At 41.1% G+C, this 21,431-nt stretch overlaps 1 protein-coding gene across 1 annotated transcript in view; it reads right to left on the bottom strand.

Annotated features, from left to right (window-relative positions):
- Nucleotides 1-6,304: 6,304 nt before the first annotated feature.
- ACR (acrosin) overlaps nucleotides 6,305-21,431 on the bottom strand; it is a 42,449-nt gene continuing 27,322 nt past the window's right edge. Inside the window, exons 7-11 of the mRNA XM_066589325.1 lie at nucleotides 11,680-11,715; nucleotides 11,217-11,415; nucleotides 9,678-9,943; nucleotides 6,748-6,893; nucleotides 6,305-6,634 (exon numbers count right to left, since the gene is read on the bottom strand). Coding sequence (XP_066445422.1) covers nucleotides 6,305-6,634; nucleotides 6,748-6,893; nucleotides 9,678-9,943; nucleotides 11,217-11,415; nucleotides 11,680-11,715 — 977 coding nt within the window. The remainder of the gene's footprint in view (nucleotides 6,635-6,747; nucleotides 6,894-9,677; nucleotides 9,944-11,216; nucleotides 11,416-11,679; nucleotides 11,716-21,431) is intronic.

The following is a 21,431-nucleotide window of genomic DNA, read 5'->3' on the forward strand; positions in this document are numbered from 1 at the left end:
GCTATGGATACACCAGTATTCAGTCTGGCAGTTTGTATGTTGAGACAGCCTGAGACCTGTGTGGAGACTCCAATAAATGACACCTCCCAAATGTCTACATACATAGCTGGCAATACATATTGACCAACAACATTGAAGCATAGTCTTTCACCACTATCTTCACATCTCCTGAAGTCCAGTGGTGAAACTAACCATTGCTGTTGTGCAAACTTGTCACCACAAAGGGATCAATGCCGCTGTGAAGCTAATGCAGCTTACATGACACAGCGACAAGCCACGATTTCACCTCAGCTACCAGCTAAAGTTCGTTAATCTCGTGCAGCAGATATACGAAAGCTACAAGTGAACATGTCTCCTCAGCGAGCTGCTGAACTTCGTAAATTGCGTGCAGCTCATATGTGAAAGTAACGTAGCAGAGCTGTGTGTGAGATGTGCATGTAGCAGAGACCAAAAACACTTGTACTATATAATTTCCTATAATTATTAGTCTTTAGAAACCAATGTAATGTGAGGCCATCTCTGATGGGTGCTGTCATGGGCTTATTGAAAACTGATTACTAGTAAGAAAACTTGTTATTTCAAGATCTTATTTTTTAAAATGTACCAAATTCACATGTTTGTAAATCCAAGCATATATAATATTGCATGTAACCACATGCTTCAACCTACTACTAAAAATGGAATGGCATCTATAGTTAAGAAAAAACATACACTCCATTATTCCTCAACATTAAAATTGCAACACCATGGACAAGCCTTTAACCCCTTCCCGCTCCAGGGCGTAAGTTTACGTCCTGGCAGCCTGGTACTTCCAGCAACAGGGCGTGAATGTACGTCCTGGGGATAGCGCGGGATCACATATGATCTCGCGCTATCCTGCAGCGGAAGCCGGCTGTCAGTCACAGCCGGCGTCCCGCTGCAACAGCGGGGGGGCATTGGGGATACGCCCCCCGCTGTTAACCCCTTCCCTGCCGCGATCCAAGTAGATCACGGGAGGGAAAGACTTCACAGAGGGAGCGTGCTCCCTCTGTGTCTTTAGCTGGCTCCCGTGATGTTATCACGAGAGCCCGGCCTGTCGCCATGGCAACAGGATGCCAGACACTGGCGTCTTGTATTACCAATGCCTATTATCGCTGTATAAGCGATAAGGTATGGCAGGGCAATAGCCCTGCTATGCCTTATCACAGCGATGGGCAGTACTGTGGTCAAAGTCCCCCAGGGGAACATAAGTTTTGAAAAAAAAAAGATAAAAAAATTAATTAAAAAAAAAAGTAAAAAAATCCTTTTTTATGCTTTTTCTCATATTAGCATAAAAAAAGGTTAAAAAAAAATTAAACCCCCACATATTTGGTATTGTCTCATCCGTAACGACGTGTACAATAAGCTGCACATGCTTTTGAGTGTGCACGGAAAAAAGCGTTAAAAAAATGCTTAAAAACTGAGGCAAAATGCTAATTTTTAGCATTTTGCCTCTCTAAAAACACAATAAAAGTAATCAAAAAAGCCGTATGTACCCCAAAATGGTACCAATGCAAAACTACAGCTTGGCTTGCAAATAATAAGCCCTCACAGAGCTCCGTACATAAAATAATAAAAAAGTTACAGGACTTTGAATGCAGCGATTTAGAAAAAAAAAAAAAATTTCCAATAAAAGGGTTTTATTGCAGAAAAGTGGAAAAAAAAATGTAAGAATTTTGGTATTCTTGTAACCGTACCGACCCACAGAAAAAATGGATTGTGTCATTTATGCTGCATGATTAACGCTGTAAAAAAAAATCTATGGCAGAATTGATGCATTTTCTCTCCCTGCTATCATTAAAAAAAAAAAAAAAGTTTTACAATATAATCAAATGTACCCAAAAGTGGCCCGGGGGCTCTTATCTGCCATTCAGTTCCTTTGTTCTCCAGCGGGAAACAATGCTATCAGCACTACCCATGGAGAACTGATAAGGCTGAGCGATGATTTTTAGGTTGGCCTGAATTTAACGATCTTTAACTAGCAGTGCACGATGTCCGCGCGTTTAGACACAATGATTATTGCTTAAACGATCGCTTTTTAGCGTTTTTTTTTTTTTTTGAGCGATCATCGCTCCATGTAAATGGGCCTTAACTTACAGAAAAATATGCATCACCTGATTCTGCAGGGCAGGCTCATTCACCATATCCCCTAGTAGGCATGCAGGCAGCCAGATTGCAATATGAGGGAGCTAAATGTTCAGTGCAGACTAATACCCTATTTAGACCCATAGATTATCATCCAATTTTCATTATAACGATTAAAAGTGAGCGATGGTTTTGCTTTTAAAGACTGACTTTTTAAGCTAACAAAAATCGTTGGAAAATGGACGTAGCGGCCGGGCTTTTCAGTCGTTGTATTATCGTTGTGTAGGGTTTGCATTGAACGAAAAATAAATGATAATTGAGCGATTGTTTGGATGAGCACTTTGTCCTCCTGTCAGCCAATCGCTGGGTCTGTAGCCTGTTCACTTTACGCCTTGCCAAATGATTAAAAACTCCCCTCAAATCGCTGAATGGCTGAACAAATGTCATTTTAACGAAACGAGAAGCAAACAGCCGAACGACTGATTTTAAGTGGACTGAAAGACAACGATGAGTGAATCTTTAACGAAAACTGCACAACGGGCGCAAGATAGACACAGCGATTATCGCTAAGATGATGGCTTTTGAGTGATAATCGTTGTGTCTAAATCATGTGTAAATATGCAACAATAGGCACACAGAGGCGAATCTCTGCACGGACAGATCTTCATTCTGTACTGTAAGTGAAATTGGATGTCACATCCCAAACCTAGGGCGTTGAAAAGTGTCTAAACAACCCATCAGAAGGTGTTGGCATGACATTGGGCTACCATTCTCAAAGACTATCATGGTGCAGAGCAAGATGGCAATGGAGACTGGAATGAAGGTCTGTCCTCTTCAACGATGAGTCCCACTTTTGTCTCTGACACAAATGTGGATACCACTTGAGCAATGCCATGAAGTGACCTTCACGAGGGAACATCCCACCTGTCCAAAGCCCGGGATTGTGTGGGGTGGCATAATGTACAGTAGTTGAACCTTTCGAGTCTTCATTCCAGGTACACTAGCTGCTTGGTGTTAGATTGATTTGGTCGTGGAACCGGTGATTCGGCTTTTTCTCCAAAGTGTTCCAAGAGACGTTTTTCAACATAACAATGCTTGTGCAACGGTGCGCAACCTACGTGGCCTAAACATGCTCCCGTGGCCTGCAGCGTCTACAGACTTGTCTCCCATTTAGCACATCTGGGACACTGTTGGTTGGCAATTGCCAAGGGAGCTTTCAGCAGCATGTCTTGATGATTTGTATGCCCAAGTGTATTCATTGTTGCAGAAAATTCCTCGAACAGCCATTAATAACCTCACTAATGGCATGCCTAGGTGTGCTAGAATGTATATTTCTACATATGGTGGTCATATTCGATAATCAATAAATTGCAATGTTTTGATTATTTTGTTTCCATTTTTTCATCCTTTGTGTATCACTAACCTGTTAATCGATCCTGTGATTTACGTAATTCCATAAATTTTCTTTCTTCGTGTTGCCATTTCACTTTTACAGAGTGTATTAGTGGCTATAGGAACAAGTTTGTAAAATTCTTTATAGACCAAATGAGAACTCCGCAGACTGATGTCAACAAATTCATCCTGGCCAGAATATTTCTCACTGATCTGTGCCCATGCAAGGTCATCACTCTTGTAGATACCAGCATGGTCACCATTTAAATGACAGGAGCGTTGGTGGGTGTGTATTGTGGACATTGTTTTTCATTCTGAATCTCTAGCGCAAACCAGAGCACAGATTGTATGTAAGCTGTGCATCATGCTGGAATCTATGTATTTGTATTTGTTCTAATGGCTGGGCTGCACACATATCGAATGTTATCAATCTACTGTACACTCAATCATGGACACTGTATTTGTAGTCCAGCATATTTCACAGTTTACAAATATTCTGCCTTGAATATGGCTTGCTGTTCCGCCAATCTGTGACCTTGGGATTGTTCCTAAAGTCTAACTGTATAATTGGATGCTGAGCCAGTTGAAATGGCACTGTTCGTGCGCCGCAACACGATAGAATAAACCAGTTGAGTTCTCCTAAAAATTGGCTGCTAATTTAGTGTAATAAAAACATTCAGCATTATTAACCATGTCTGTACCATCAGTCAGCTCCTTATCCCAATGAAGTTGTTAAAAGCAACCACTGGTGGTTAGATTGTAGTACGTACTTTCTTAAAATGGGCACTTCTACTAAATGCCTTCACACTCCAAGGTTGGAACTTTCTTTGGGACCTGTCAGGGCCATAGACACTGCTTCCTTACTGCAGAGTGGTTAGCTAAAGTAGCAATAGTGTTTGGCAGTTAGGAGCTGCATTAAAGTGATTCTCCACTTTCAAGACAAAATTCTGTCCCAGGACAAGAGAGGTGGGGCCTGTATTACCTACAGTTGTTTTTCTCGCCCGCCCCTCAGATTTACCAGTTTTGGGCTCCGTTTTCTCCTGTTCACTGCTCTCTGCTCTCTGATAGGCTAGTGCTGATTACATGGCCAGCTGTAGCCAATCAGACAAAAGGTATAGTGCATTGCTAGATTAACACTATCAATGCTTTGTGTAGATTAGTTAGTCTGAGGATTGTGTCCCCTATCTTGGATCCCCAAAAACAGGACCCGGAACCGCCAAATTGGAGGGAAGGTAGAGACATACAACTGAAATGTTCCCTTTAAGTTTATGTAATATTAAAGTTCTATAGCTAGTGTAAGACAATGATTGATTTGAATACCCAAGCACAATATGATAAATTAAAAAAAATAAAGTAACACAAAGGTTTCATTATTGTACTACTTGAGCTTAGGCTCCAGTCACGTTTGTGGTGAACATTCACTATACAGGGTGCAGTCAAAAGCACTGATCTCTATACTGGTGTCCTATACAGAAATAACAATAGCATACTTGAATAGGAAGATATGGATACGCTGCACAATGGTATAGCCCACGGGCCCCTGCGGGCCTCAGAACATCGATTTTAATTTTGTGTTGTGGTTTCTGTGAGAGAGAGAATGTAAAACCCAATTTGAAGAGTTGAAGAGCAGCATGTGAGAAGCAGAAATCCACGTCTACATCTTGTGGAACTGCTGCTAAGACTTAAGTAAGAAAAGTGTAATTGAAGTGGCCTCCTCCTCCCACGATAGGTGCAGATCATCCAAGTGTTTGTCCATCGTCATCTGCAGGAGATTCACATACCGATCCATGTTGAGAGTCCCTGGAATGAACACATGTCCAATGAAGCAAACGCGCCAAATTCCAATTCACATGTTCACGATGCAATTTGCATTGTCTTCTGATATGGGTTGTGCTATTACAAGTAATGTGCATTGCATCTGCACTGAACCGGCACTTTGCCGTTCACTAACACGGTCCTACAATGATAGCGTCAGCCTTACACTGCAATGTTGAATGGCTCCATGCATGTATGCTAGCAAAAGGAGGCCATTTGAAATACTCTTTCCTTGCTTCAGTCATAGCATCAGTCCCACGGAAATGCGGAAAATAAATTTTTCTGCTGCTCACATGCTACTCTTAAACTTTGCAATCGGGCTTTTATTCTCACTCTTACAGGAACCGCACCACAAAATTGAAATATATGTTGCGGGGGCCCATGCGTTATACCATCGTGTAGTGCATCCATATCTTCCAATCCAACTATGCTATTATTTCAATACGGGATACCAGTACTAAGATATAGTGCTGGATCAGTCTTCTTGATTACACCCTGTATACACAGAGAAATTCTTAGTTTGGTATATACTCAGGAGCATTTCCCAATATACATAGTGAACGCGTTGGAAACGTGGCATATACATAGCCTATACACTTAGAATTCATTGGAGGGAATGTATAGTTTGGACAACTCCTTTTCATTTCCAGACAAGCTGATTAGGACAGGTCCTTTAGCTGGAAGCCTGGTGATGAAAACGTCTGGCAGCTTAACCTGATCTAGTGAGACTACTCCCTTTAAAACCTTTTATGTCACAGGCGTGGCTGACTGTCATCTGTTAATGGTAAGAAGGGAACCTACTTTCCCCAAAGACAATGGCCCTGGGCTATAGAGTACTGTACAAAGCTTCTCTTTTCAATATAATCAAGACGCATACACAGAAAACACAAAGCACATAGAATGCAATAAACATGTATTTCTCATTATCTGTATTTATGAACTATACCAAGTGACTTGGCTCTGATGGTAGCTCACTATAGGTTAATAGTTGTCTTTAGTGTTTACTGGACGTTATCTGCTTAGGATGCGAATGGCATGGAGGTTGGTGGGTTGGCTTAACTGGTTTTTTAGTGAATGGGTTAGGCTGTGGTTTTCTATTAGAAGGAACAATTTTCCATGTAGGAAGAATATTTTCCTCTTTAGGTATTGGAGATGGTACAACGGCTGCCAACTTTTGTTGGATCCACTTTAAAAAGTACTGGGTGTTGGTGTACACACCGGGCTTCTGTGATTGCGCACAACCACTCCCCCAACTTGTGACACCAGTCACATAATATTTGTAGGTATCTTCATCCCGGCACATAAGGGGTCCTCCGCTGTCACCCTGTAAATAGTTGCAAGGAGATTATCAGCATGTGTTACATTCTACATAATAGTAAATGTGTGATTTATAGGGAAATTGAGAATATTGCTAGCCACTCTTATTGGAAGTTCTACCTGGCAGCTGTCAATTCTACCTTCTTCATATCCAGCACATAAGTTGTACTTCCAGATCCTACCGTTATACCACTTAGAGCTGTTGCATCTTTTGAGATCAACCTGGTTCACTTTAGCCTCCTGTAGAATGTCGGCTGTTTCCGCAGCTGTAGAAAATAATAATCTAGATGAAGCAATATTGTGCATGAAGGCCACTATATGTAAGACTTTTCAAATCAATGTAATACATAAGTGGTCTACCCTGGATAACTTTGTTCAGCTTCCCCTTCCTAATACAGCACATAGCCCTTTTCTCAGTGGCAACACTTGCCTTAATATTGGCTCACATTGGTATCATACCATCTTTTCATGGCATAGGAGAGGATCACTACTGAAATACTAATTGAAAGTTAAATGCATATTCCCTGTCAACATGTAAGGCTAGTGGCACATGGCCATATTTTCAGGCAATAGGCAGTCTGTAATTCCATAGACAACACACGACCACTTTATAGCCTATGAGGCTATAATATATATGAATGTTTTTTCACATGAACCCAATGTGGAAAAAAAACCTCATGGTATGTCCTGTTCATGTCCATTTTATGCATGAAAAATAGGGCATTCAGTACCCGTGAATGTACATTGTCTGTGTATTATGAGCAGCCCACGGACTGTTGTCCTCTGGTGCAAATAGTAGCTAAAGGGGTGCTCCAACGATTCAAAGTGAAAGTTATACACTACTGTTGTAGTAAAAATAATATAAATGTCTTTCTTAAATCAGCCTAGGCACATATTTATATTCCTATGTCCACCTTCATAGGAAATAGCTAGCAGTTAAATGGTTAACAAGCTCAATATTATACCCTGGTATGTACAAGTACAATGTTGAAGCTAAAACTCCTACGCATCTTTCCAGCACTAGCTCACAAGGGGGGGAAAACTTCTTATCTCTTACTGCATTCCTTTGGTCCAGATTAGAATATTAATAAAGTCTATGCTACTTAGGTATATACGAATTACATGTTCACATAGCGACATACACCTGGGGAGTAAACATATGTTAATCATCAGCGTCATTGCATACTAGGCCAATTATGAATTGTTATGATATTAGGAGGCGTGCATGTAATTGGTGAGTCATGTTCAACTGTATATGTATTGTATTTCCTTTGACTAAATCAGAAGGGTATTGGGGGCTGACAAATAACACTAGTCAGTTCAAATACATATATTCATGCATGAAACTTCTCATTATAACCAATCTGGAGCAGATCAGTGAAATCTTCTGGAATATGATTTATTCCCATAACACTTCCTTAGGCAATAACATGGAATCTTGCAATATTGTGTTATAACTTGTATTACAAAGCTACAGAAATATGGCTTTACCTGTGGTCTTCCACCCTCCCCCTATCCTTCCCCTACTTAGTTCTCCAATGGTTTCAACTTGTAGGCTCTGTTGTTTTACTGGTCAGGCATGCTCAGTGCCTTCAAATTCTGTGATGAAGAGACAGTTTGTACAGTCATGAATGTGCAATCATCAGCAACTGGCAATGGTGCATTGTGGAAGATGTAGTTTATGCACTTCTCGGCAGCCATTTTAAATAATGTAGAAATCTGAAGTAACAGTGGTGAAGGTCGGCAAAAAAAGGTACTGGAGTTTAGTTTAGATGGATGTTTGGAATAATGACTAAGTGGAAATGTTAGGGAAGTTTTTGAAAATTTTGCCCAGTCTTTGGAATACCCCTTTAAGGCCGTCTGTCACTAACCTTGGTGAGGTTTGGGTAATGTTCTTGATGTATAACTGCTCAAAGGTATTTTCATTTTTTGTTTAGGTGGCCTAAGGTGCAAACATGGAAACGTATAGGGCAAGTGAATGAGAATCCCTCACTCTTTAAAGTCACTTGATTTTTAGCTAACCTAAAAATAAAGTGACTTTTTGGCCTGTTTACTCAGATTGAAGTTGGGCAAATGGCATGCTTCATTTCCATTGAGTGAGTGATCCTCGCTTCTATGGGAAGGCACAGGAGTAATAATTGCTGGGATCGTTGTAAGGCACCCAACAGTCGTCCCATGTAAAAGTACCCTTATACTTCCCATAAAAACCAATCTGATTCTATCTCTGATTTTCACAGTTGAAAAGTGTCTGTTCTTTTTTATGTATATGGGTGACTGAATGACTAGACATAGATCTTTCCAACTTCTAAAGTTGCCGGTTACCACTTCTGTCCCCAGTTTTAGTAGAAAGTGTAAAATGCATTAACCCTTTCCAATCCAATTTGTATCCTGGATTTCCTAGGGGGCTTACTCTTTTTCTGCCGTTATACAATGGCGCTATCTGCTGGCTAAAGCCAGTACTGCATGAGGTGACAGGTTGGATAGGCTCCGACAGCAGAGAGGCTGGCAATATACAGTAAGAGAACCCAGACGAACATCTTCCAATATCGGAGCTGTACAGCCTTAAATCATAATGTCTTCAGACGTCAGACAGTGGATTGGAAGGGGTTAAGCTACTGTTTATGCTTGGTCCACATCTGCATTTGAGGACCTGTGTGGAATCTCCGGCACAGAACTGAGGACAGCATAGCACAGCATGCTGTGCATTTGTCCAGTAAAATGCCGTTGCTGTCATATTGGCATTACCATTATTTTTGTTGTCAGTCTCCTATGGAGAAGCCAAATAACTGAGCTATTAAAGCAAGAGTGAAATGCCATACAGAAAAGAGTAAGGTTGAGTGAAGAATACATGCTGCTATCTGAGAATAGTTTAAAATAAATAGCAATTTAAGTGGCTATGGAATAGGTTAGTTATAGAAACATGTGAAGGTGTACTAAGGTGAAGGCTTTTTAGTGAGCACTTCATAAATCCTATGAATTGCCGCATACTAGATGAACTAGACACTACTGCTTACTTTACCCAGGAGTTATAGGTGATGGTTATTACTTACATTTTTCAGCCATGACTCCCCAGCCACTTATGTAGCAAGGGTGGAATACTGTGATGTTCATGGTGGCAGTAGGTAAGCAGGCTGGCTGCACATGGTCGTTATATTTCACTGATGAGTTTAGCTCAATAAGGGCAACATCATTGGCCTCTATCCGTGGGTCGTAGTTCTCGTGTTCAACGTATGACTTGATTGAACGTATCTGTGCATCCTGGGAAACCGCAGACAGCTGGTGTCCCCCTAATATAATTTTCCAATTGGGCGCAGACCTTTAAATTTGGAAAAAGCATTACTAACTTACACACATTCTGAACCTATATAAAATACGTGTTGCTTTTTCATGGGACTTTTTAAAGGGTTTTAACTAGCTAACTCTTCTGGTTGTACTTCAATCTAGAGTAACATTAAGAGCAACAACGCTTAGGAGATGTTTTCATCTTCCTTCAGGAAAACCGAATCTACACTATTACATTACCGCTCCAAGGATTAGAGTTGAGCGAACGTACTCTGTCGAGCTTGATGCTCATTCGAGTATTAGAGTATTCGATGGTGCTCGTTACTCGAACGAGCATTAAATCGTGTTCGACCCCGAGAGAGAGAGAGAGAGAAAAAAAAGAGCTCGGGACCCGGCGTCCCACATACAAAAATGCTCGAGTCTCCCATTGTAGTCAATGGGGTACGTTACTTGAGTAGAGCTCTCGAATTTTACCAAAAGCTTGACTCTAATAATGCGGACCCGAGCATTTGGGTGCTCGCTTATCTCTACCAAGGATCCAAATATTGGCAAAATATATAGGTCATCACATGGTTTCAGTTTAGTGTTGGAAGTTAAGAGTGGAGCCCTACCTGGTGAGGACAACTGTGGAGATCAAGATTCCCAGCCTCAGTATAAGGACTACCCTAAGGTGTCCTGACACTTATTCAAGTGGATTGTATCAGAATATCAGGTTATCCACTATCCACAGGATAGGGTATAACATGCTGATCGGTGGAGGTCTCACCGCTGAAACCCCTGACTATCTTAAGAACAGGGCTTCCATGTCCCCCGTCCTCCTCACTGCAGGGTTACTGGCCCCAGTAGGGAGGAAACTGAATGGAGGGCTGGTCATGCAAGCACACCAGCTGTCCATTTACGTTCAGTGGGACGGTTGAATACCTGAATGCGCGCCCACTGTGTATTTCAGTCACTCCCATTGAAGTGAATAGAGCACTTATGGCGCATGCTTAGTCAGCGCCCTACTTAGTGATGTCACTGTGGGGGAAGAAGAGACCCCTGCAGTGACAGTAGAGCAGGACACAGGAGTCCCATTATCCAGATCAGTGGAGGTCCCACCAATCAGCAAGTTATCTCCTATCTTATGGATATCCTGTGTTCTACTGCAAAATTTCTGTCATTCAAGTAAGCGCCTCTAATAACTGACCTTTTTTTGCTAACCATTCATTGTATGACATTGTTTATTTATATTATTTCTAAAAGTCCTAATGTTACTAACCCATCAATATGGAATTGCAGTTCTATCAATTTCTTATAGCCTTCCTTACCTTTTGCTGCTTTTGAAGCAGTGTGCTGCTGTTAGCACCCATAACTTATTAAGTAGTGTTCCTCCGCAAGAGTGCCGATGACCAGTTCGAGTTGGGACCTGTATGCTAACAAGCCATGGCCATGCTCCTGGTTGAGAGTCTACTCCACCAACAATTCGCGAACTGCCAAACTCTGCCACCAGGGGGCGTTTGCCACAGTCTTGAGAAAAGAATTACTTTCATGTCAGAAACATTTACCGGTAAATGAGATTTAATAAAAGCAAAGCAACAAAAAGTACAATGAGATGGTTCCATAGATAATCAGATGATTGCTCCTACCCATTGTTATCAGTTTATTCTACTTTCCAACCTTACATAAATACTCCTGGTGTTAGCATGTTATTTGTTACATCAGCTTGATATTTAGGATTACTTTTTAATTATGCTTTGGGAGTTATTAATATAGTCTTAGGGTTGGACTTACCTTCCAAACTGTATACATTAATCATTGGTATAAGCACTATGAAGATACATGTGATGAATGAGGAAGAGACATATGAGGCCATTGCTGATTAGTTTTACAAGACTGTCCTTCATCTGCAATGTTGTCAGTTCCATTTCTATTGAGAATTCTTTAGTGACATCATAGGGAAGAAACTGTTGCTTGGCAGGACTCGATTATATAGTTGGAAAAAGGGACAACTGCCCACTGTTTAGAGAGACTGTCAGATACTTTGAGCCTTAAAGGCTAAGGTCATAGGCTCAAAGTAGCTGAGTCTGGGGATGGAAGTTTTATTCTTCCCCCTTGTTCCCCTATTATCAGCACTCAAACCCACTGCTGAATGCACTCAGTGGTCTAAATAGGTGCACTAAGTAGTCCTCCCATTCTGTGGGCGAGACTAACGCTGAGTTATATGCTGCTATTTTGTGTTTTTCTTCTATTCCAACTAGCTTTCAGCCGTTTTGTTGTTAGTATCAGTAGTATTAGCACTTTGCTCTTTTACATACCGTAAGATGTTATCCTAGGTAGCCAGGTATACATCTTACATTTATGCACTCTTGTTTTATATATCTATACACTATGAATTTGTTTATATGGAGTTATTTATTACGCTTGCCTATCTTTGTTACACAATGTTTTGTGTTGTCTGACCCCCTTCATTCTATAGTGGAACCTTGTATTGTTGCCACTTTTTGCTTGATTTTATGGACTACTAAGGGCTAATGCCCACAGACAGATTTCTGCCGCGTTTCCCACGGTGTTATTCCGCAGCTATTATGTTCTATTGAACCTGATAGCTTTCTGCCTTCCAATGCTCACTCTGCGGTATTCTACCGCGGATTTCTGCAGCGTGAAAGAAATCGCGGCATGTTCTATCTTCCGAGGAAATACATGCGGTCAGCTTCCATTGTAGTTAATGGAAGCCGTCTGTCCCGTGATATTTCCGCTGTGAGCACAGTATGTATAGCACAAATAAGCGTCACTGCCCACCGCTGGCGCGTCATGTGCTGCACTGCACATGCGTGCCGGACAGGACTCTCACGGCGGATCCGGAAATGTGAGTATGGGGTCTTTGGGGGGGGCGCCGTGTCAGACTCCGCTGCGATATTCTGCTGGTGGAGTCCGACGTGGCCCAGGAAATTCAAAAATATCTCTGGCTCCCATGTGTAGCTTAGAGCAGAGAGATGTCACCACAAGCCATATGTACAAGTAAACTTTTTTTTCACATTTTTTTTTACTTTTTTAAAAAAGTTTCATCTCCCCCCTCACGCAGTACGCAGTCACTCGTCACGTGATCACTATTTTCCAATAGAAAATGGTGATCACGTAAAAGTAAAAAAAAATAATAAGTTTAACCTCCCATCACGGATCCGATCTGTGAGCGGAGGTGAAATTACTTACCTAAGGCCTCTGGCAATGTCCCCTGATGGGATCATTATCTGCGGACCCTTCCCCAACTTTGGTGCATGCGCCCATCGGCAAAGTGGTGGACGCAAGCGCAGAAGCTGGGCAGGGCCCGGAAATTGAAAGTCTCCTTGCTCCTGGCTACTAAAGGTAGCATAGAGCCTGGAGCAGTAACCGAGGGCCGCATTATGTGGTCCCCAGTCACATGATTGCCCTTATTCAATGGATAATGGCGATTACGTAAAAGTTAAAACAGTTGAAGTTTAATGCTTCTTTCGGTTTGAGCCCTGTTGTGTATACAGACATAGTATTAGGGCCACAATGGGTATGTTTCTGAACATGGGACAAACAGGGCTATCCATTTTGGGGTGAAAGTCTTCATTCATGTGTATGCTGTACAAAAAAAACGTTTTTTAAAATGACACAATTGCCAAAAAAATGAATATCATAATTTTTCCTTCTGCTTTGCTCAGATTCATTCAAAAACTGTGGGGTAGAAATACGCAGCACACCCCTAGAGGAATTCGTTAAGGGGTCTAGTTTTCGAATTGGGGTCATTTGGGGGGTTCTCCATCATTTTGGCTGCTCAAGGTTCTACAAGTGTGTAATGGGGCCTAAATCCTCTTCAAGCAAATTGTCTGTTCTGAAAGCCACCGTCTGCACCTCCCTGTTTGGGCCCCATGGTGCATAGACACACAAGATTAGGACCCCAACGGGGATGTTTCTGAACACAGGACAAACTGGGGTATCCATTTTGGGTGCAAATCCTCATATTCATGTGCACTACAGAAAAAAAATCCTGTGTTTTAAATTACATATTTGCTAAAATATAATTTTTTTTTCTCCTCTAAATTGCATTAATTCCTGGAAAGAAACTGTGGGGTCAGGATACTCATGAGCCCCCTCAATGAATACATTCAAATGTGTATTTTTTAAAATAGTGTCATTTGTGGGGGTATCTATTATTCTGACACCTATTAGCCTTTGCAATGTTGGCTTGGTGCAGGAAAATAAAGTGTTCTTCAAAATGTTGATAAGTAATTAGAGATGAGCGAACGTGTTCTTAACGAACACTTACGCACCCGGACACCGGCTTTACCGAGGACTTCAGTGTCCGCGCGTAAAGATTCGGGGGGCGCCGGGGGGCGGGGAGAGGCGCGGCGGCGCGGGCGGCAGCAGCGGGGAACAGGGGGGAGCCCTCTCTCTCTCCCTCTCCCCCCCACTCCCCGCCGCACCCCCCCGCGCTGCCACGGCGACCCCCGAACTTTTTTCGCCCGAGCACGGAATTGCTCGCAAAGTTCGGTGTTCGGGCGAAAAGGGGCGGAGCCGAACACGTTCGCTCATCTCTATAAGTAATGCTAAAATAGTACGTCTCCTAAATGGTTAAAAAAAATGTTTTTCCAATGTGCACCCAGAATCCAGTAAACAGATGGAAATATGTATCTCATCAAAAATTTGTTCAGTATGTTTGCACATATTTGAGATATTGCAGTCGATAATGTGAAAAAAATGACAATGTTTTTAAAAATTTTCTCAATTTTGGCGCTTTAATAAATAGAATTTGTGTATATCAGTCTACTTTTACCACCTAAATTAAGTACAATATGTGGTGAAAAAACCATGTCAGAATCACTTGGATGTGCAAAGCCTTTACGGTGTTATTGCATGTTAAAGTGACACATGTCAGATTTCCAAAATTTGGCCTGGTCATTAAGGCGCAAATAGGCTTGGTCACTAAGGGGTTAATTACAGGACATATTTCAGGGCCATCATTACTTTCTTGCCTATTTTATTTCTTTTTTTCACAGAATGGTTGGAAGAGACCTCCAGGGTCATCTGGTCCAACCCCCTGCTCAGAGCTTAGGTGATTTTGTACTTTTCTGCTTGTTTTTTGGCTTGTTTACTCTGTAGTCTGGTTGGTGATTGTAGGAACTGATTGTTGAATTTTTGCAGTTTTTTCATGTTGAGCGTTTGCTTTGCACCTACAATATGGGGCTACTGTTTATCTTGTTTGGCTATCCATCTAATGCCACTCTCACACATGTACTTATTACCATGGTGTCTTGAACGCCACACTAAAACACTCCCATTGTTTTGAACAGGGCCTCGCAGACATGCGCGAGAAAGCTGAGCTGTCTGCTATATTTTTCTGTGCTTTTTAACGCACCTAATCACCCATCAAAATGTGTCCGGACACAAAAACGATAAAAACGGTGGCAAAACACTATGATTGAAATCGCTGCGTTCTGCCGACACTATGTGAGAGTGGCTTTAGGGTGCTTTTAAACGGAGCGACTTATCATTCGCATGAGCAAACAATGTCAGGGTTCGCCCATGAAGCCTGTTATACAAGCTCGCAAATTGTTCAGTTGTTCATTCACTGTACCGGTGAATGAGAACAACTGAATGATCGGTATTTAAATGGAATGATTAGCGAACAAGCCAACAATTTTCATGCTTGCATGAAATGAATGACAAGCAAATGAACCATCATTCATTGTATGATCGTTCGCTGGGTTTACACTGAACAAACTAAAACGATCCATCGATTTTTGAACTCTAATTATTCCGTGGAAACGCACCTTTAGGGTGCATTCACACGAACGTATATCGGCTCGGTTTTCACGCCGAGCCGATATACGTTGTCCTCATGTGCAGGGGGGGGGGGAGGCTGGAAGAGCCCAGGAGCAGAAACTGAGCTCCCGCCCCCTCTCTGCCTCCTCTCCGCCCCTCTGCACTATTTGCAATGAAGAGGTGGGATGGGGGTGGGGCTAATTCGTGGCCCTTAGCCCCGCCCCCATCCCGCCTCCTCTCATTGAAAATAGTGCAGAGGGGGCGAGAGCCTCAGTTCCTGCTTCTGGCTCTTCCAGGCTCCCCCCCCCCCCCCCCCGCAGATGGGGAGGACGTAGATCGGTTTGGTGTGAAAACCGAGCCGATATACGCTCTTGTGAACGCAGCCTTACTCACAGTACTTTGCCCCCGGGTGTCAATTCCATGGAAACAGTCTGGACTCGACCGCTGGACAATTTTCATACCCGATTAATCACTGTCTACGTAATAAACTTAGTTAACTATGTATCACACAATTCTTTTCATTCCCCTATCCCTGTATACTGATTCTTTTTCAATACACTTTATCTGGTTAAGTAAAAAAACAAACAAACATGTTGTAGTTTTGAGGATTAGTAACTTTTGTGGAGTTACTATGTAATCTGCCTTATGCCATTCACATGCCATGGCCCTATTTGCGAGCACCTGCTTATAAAAAGAAATGTGGGACAAATCTGCATCAAGCTATGGACACACCTGGTGTGACATGACATTACCTTACATTACAATCATTGCATTGAAATATTGACCCTGATATCCACTCATCCATAAATATTATCAGTCAAATGCTGGCCCAAAAGGAGGATATTCTACAATACATCCATATGTCCTCTATCTGTCCTCACTTGAACTAGAATATTTCTGATTTAAATGTCCTTTCATGCTGACTTCCCATCTGGAAGTGTAGGAAGCAAAACAGACCATGCTTTGTGCAGTCCTCATTAACAACACTTGGACTGGAAAAAATGGATCAAGATTTATTTGCAGAGCTATTACCAATGTATTACTGGATTCTGAGCAAGGTGTTGCCGCAGGGACTGTTAAAAAGTTGAAGGAAACCCATGCACAACAACCATGGCAACAGGTACTGTAATTCTCCGTCTAAAGACAATGGATGGTGTACTAAAGTTTAGGGACCAAACGTTTACTAATGAAGATTAGCAACCATATTCTGCTCTTATATCATACACTATTACTCATTTATATAATTTTTTTCAGCATTTTCATGATTTCTTACACTCAAAGCCTGAGGCAAGAACTACGATATTTAGCAGTAGAGGTTGCTTTAATAGGGTTATATGGAAAGGCACCAAAGTAATCTTGTCTCACGATGTAGAGAAAGTAGCGTATATTAAGGATAAGGGGTTACAAGAGAAGAACTAGAGAGAAATTAGAGGTAAGAAGTACATACAGCAGAGACTCATAGGGCTCTTATCCACTGGCGATAGATTTTCCTGCGATGCGAGAGTGATGAAAACGCATGCTTATGAAACCATTGGTTTCATTCTCACTTGCGATGTCTTTACTCAAGCCTCGCAGCGCTAAGAAAAATCAGCGATATCGCCCATTGCTTTCAATGGGGCCGGCAGCAGCCCCATTGAATTCAATAGAAGATCGCGAAGCAGGCTACAAATCCCCTGGAGGAAAAGGGGGTGGAGCAACAGAGGATCTCTTGCATATCTCGGCATAGTTGGAGAGATAGGGGGCGGGGCTAGTTTTTTTTCCCCCAGGGCTTCTCCAAGAGCAGCTAATTCTGAACAAAGTCACATTATTTTAGTTGTTTTTTTTTTTCTTCATTTTTTCACCCTAAAAGATTTCAGTTTGTTTTTCAATGGAAGTGTACAGATAAGGAGTCACAATAAAGGTGGAAGTAGAGCTAAAATGATTCAGCATTGTCAGATTTTTTAACATGAGAAAGACATGGCATTTTAACAGATGTGTAGACTTTTAATACACACTGTGTGTATATAATATTGGTATAACAACTTGCGGGTTGTTAGCTCCTCAGATCGCCATCTTTCCTCTGTGAGGTAGAGTAAGTCCAGGCCAGAAGTTTGGTACAAACTAAGGCAATCTGCCCTTTATTGTGGCAAATTAACATAATTCATAAGTCTTCACACTGTTGTCATTCGTCACAGTGTACAAGAACATATCCAAGTGCCTCGCCATCTGGTCACTAAATAAACAGGTTTTTACCCTGTCTACCATAGAGGTCTAGTTACTCAAACATATAGCATAATGTCTATAAAACCATACCCTTCCCAGGTGTCAACTGTAGGAACATCAGGGATTAACCATCAGGCAAATGGTAACAGTCCAATCGTGTTTATTCACACACAAAAAAAATAAAGGAACAAACTGTTTCTCCAGCAAACCAAAAGACATAAAATGTCCTCCACACTGGGATTACTAGTTGTAGTCGTAGTAGCTATGACAATAGCTGTAGCAACAGTAGGAGGAGTAGTAGCTCTCGCAGAGGTGTTCCTCAAGAATAGGTTCCATATATATTATAGTAAGGGTGCAATACCTGGAATAACCTTTAACCCATTGAGTGGCACGCACGGAAATTTTCCCTGACGAGCTCCACTGCCCTTAGCGATATAGCCCGGAAGATTTCCGGGCTATGTATCACTATGGGAGCTGCAGAGCACAATGCCACAAGCTGTGGCATTGTGCTCTGCCTGTGCAGACCCACACTGAGCAGTTCAGGACTTTGAAATCATAAGCAGGGAGATAATGCCGATCTGCCGGCAATCTCCCGCTTTTAATTTCAAACCCCTGCACTAGTCTGTTTACAGGTTGCCATAGAGACCATCGGCTTGTCAGAAGCAAGCAGATGGTCTCTGTGGCAGGGAGAGCTGGTGCCTGGCTGTCAGAGGACAGCCTGGTACCAGCTCTTACAGCAGAGATCAGAGAAAACCACTGATCTCTGCTGTTAACCCTTTAAATACTGCAGTCTATGTGACTGCAGCATGTAAAGGGCTGTCACCATCGGACCCCTGGAATGTGATCATTGTACCAGTTACCATTATTTTTTCATGTACTGGTTACCATTAGTGGTACAAACCAGTTACCATCATCTTGACGTACTGGGTACCATTATTTGTATAACTACAGGTGGATAATATCGTAACCACCTAGTGTTCTAATAAAGAACCACCATTGTTTATTACAACTATAGGTGTATATTAATAACATTGTTAAAGGTCCCTCATCTATAAGAGAGGACCAACTTGGTACTTTTTCCGTACCTGTTGAGTGTTAAATGGGAGGCGTTATTTGGTTCATTCTTCACTCTGTATTTAATTCATCAACTGATACATACGTTGTGTTTTTGTCTTTCTGTCTTATGTGTCTATGAGGTGCATAATTTTAAAATACTTTAATAAAAGTTAATTTTTGAAGGGATCAATACAGTGATAGGTCTTTAGGTTCTTTTTTGATCCCTCTGCCTCAGTGATTAGTCCTATTAATATATTATTTATACTGCTCAGAGAATGCAGTGAAAAATAAAAAAAACATGCCAGAATTACAGATTTTGTTAATCTTGCCACTAGAAAAAATGGAATAAAAAGTGATCAAAATTTTACATGTTCCAAAAAATTTGATAAATGAAGACCAGAGTTCATCCCGCAAAAAAACAGGCCCTTCTAGAGCTCCGGCAATAGAAAAAAAATGAATACGGCTTTTGGAATGTGGAGACACAAAAGCAAACCTTTAAGAAAAAAAAATGTTTTAAATATACAAAAATAGCAAAACATAAAAAAACTGTATAAACTTGGTATCGCTGGAATCGTGCTAACTCAGAGAATAATGTTATCACATTCATTATTCTGCACACTGAACGTCGTAAAAGTGAAATAAAAAAACAAATGGCAGAATTCCTTTTTTTTCCCCCAATCTCCCTTCAATTTTTTTTACAAAAGTTATGCAATACATTATATATACGCAAAAATGATGCCATCAAAAGGTACAACTTTTCCCGCAAAAAACAAGCCCTCATATGGCTCTGTCAATGGAAAAATGATAAAGTTATGGCTCTTGGAACGCGACTGCAAAATTAGATGAAATTAAATGATTAGCCCTGGTGGGTACGACAGGGTGGTAAGAAACCTGCCACTGAAGGGGTTAAAGGTAACACTCCTTTTCAAATTTTACCCCAGACTGGAGGTTGAAGCCCCTTCTTGACCTTAAAGGTATGCTCCATCCCTGCAGTCCATGGCCGCTTCCTTATGTACTTTACAGCATATATATATATATATATATATATATATATATATATATATATATATATATATTATATGTGTGTGTGTCAGTTATATTCTCTGCAGTATATTCACATAGAAATGAGGTAGATTCTCCTCAGTATATAAACAAAGAGGTGAGGTAGATTCTCTCTCCTCAGTATATTCACATGGAAATGAGGTACATTCTCCTGGGTATATGCACACAGAGGTTAGTTAGATTGTCTTCAGCATATACACATAGAGGAGTGTTAGATTCTCCTCAGTATATTCACATAGAGGTGAGGTAGATTTTCCTCAGTATATACACATAGAAGTGAGGTAGATTCTCCTCAGTATATACACATAGAAGGGGGGTAGATTCTCCTCAATATACAAATCATTTCCCTAGGCTTTATTGTTTCTGAGAAAAGAATTATGTCATGTATCACATGTTTCCACAATTTCTTTCACTTTGAATTGAATATTGAAGTCACAACCTCTTTACTTTTTTCTATTAAGATGTAAAAAATGGTCGTGGCAAATTTCATGTTGGTGAGGTTCAGGTGTGTGTTGTTACTTACATTACATAGGGGGTCACTTTCTTTTGCACTTAGAATTGAATAATCAAGTTGCGACCCCCCCCCCATTCCTTTTTTTGGTTAGCACCTCAAAAATGGTTGTGCCAAATTTTACATTTGTACGACATCGAGAAGTTAGAGAATTAGATCAAGTACATAACTTAGGGGGTCAGTTACTTTTGCAATGAATTGAATCATCAAGTTGTAACTCCTTTACTTTTCCTATCTGAGACCTAAAGAATGGTTGTGCCAAATTTCATGTTTGTACGACATCGAGAAGTTAGAGAATTAGTGGCAAGTCAGTCAGTGAGGGCTTTCGCCTAGATAGATTAGATAGATAGATAGATAGATGTGCCCTATGGCAAGAAAAGATGCATATATCTTTTTCATAAGCGTTTTTTAATTTGCAGCTGTTCCATCTCTGATTTGTGGGTCTTTGGATGCAATTATACTGATAGCTTTTGGTGGATTCAAGTCATGTGATTAATTATTGCCATCAGCTGGATTGAAATCCTAGTTTTAAATACAGCTTGTTGTTTTTATTTGTTTTCTACGACTTAAGGGTTTCCGATGGCACCAGAAATACGTCAGAAAATAAATTTTTGTATGGTGCTGATCTTTTCATAAGAAAATAGTTTTTTTTTATGGTGGCTTAATAAAGTTTTGTGTTCAAACTATTTTCCCAGGCCTCTGGATGAGCTTGAGGCTTTTCTACTGCATCTTCTGCCCATGTTTGGTCAAGTATGTTGGTGTTCTGCCTTTTTGTTTGGAGGTGGCTGGATCTTTAGTTTTATTGTCTTTTAAAACCTCATCTCTAGTCAGATAGTTAACATGTTACATTGTTTCTGGACCTGCATGATGTTTTAGAACTACCTATGGACAATTTTCTGCAACTGAAATGTGTCACATTTATTAA

This window comes from Eleutherodactylus coqui, chromosome 2 (assembly GCF_035609145.1).
Source record: "Eleutherodactylus coqui strain aEleCoq1 chromosome 2, aEleCoq1.hap1, whole genome shotgun sequence".
Classification (NCBI taxonomy): Eukaryota; Metazoa; Chordata; class Amphibia; order Anura; family Eleutherodactylidae; genus Eleutherodactylus; species Eleutherodactylus coqui.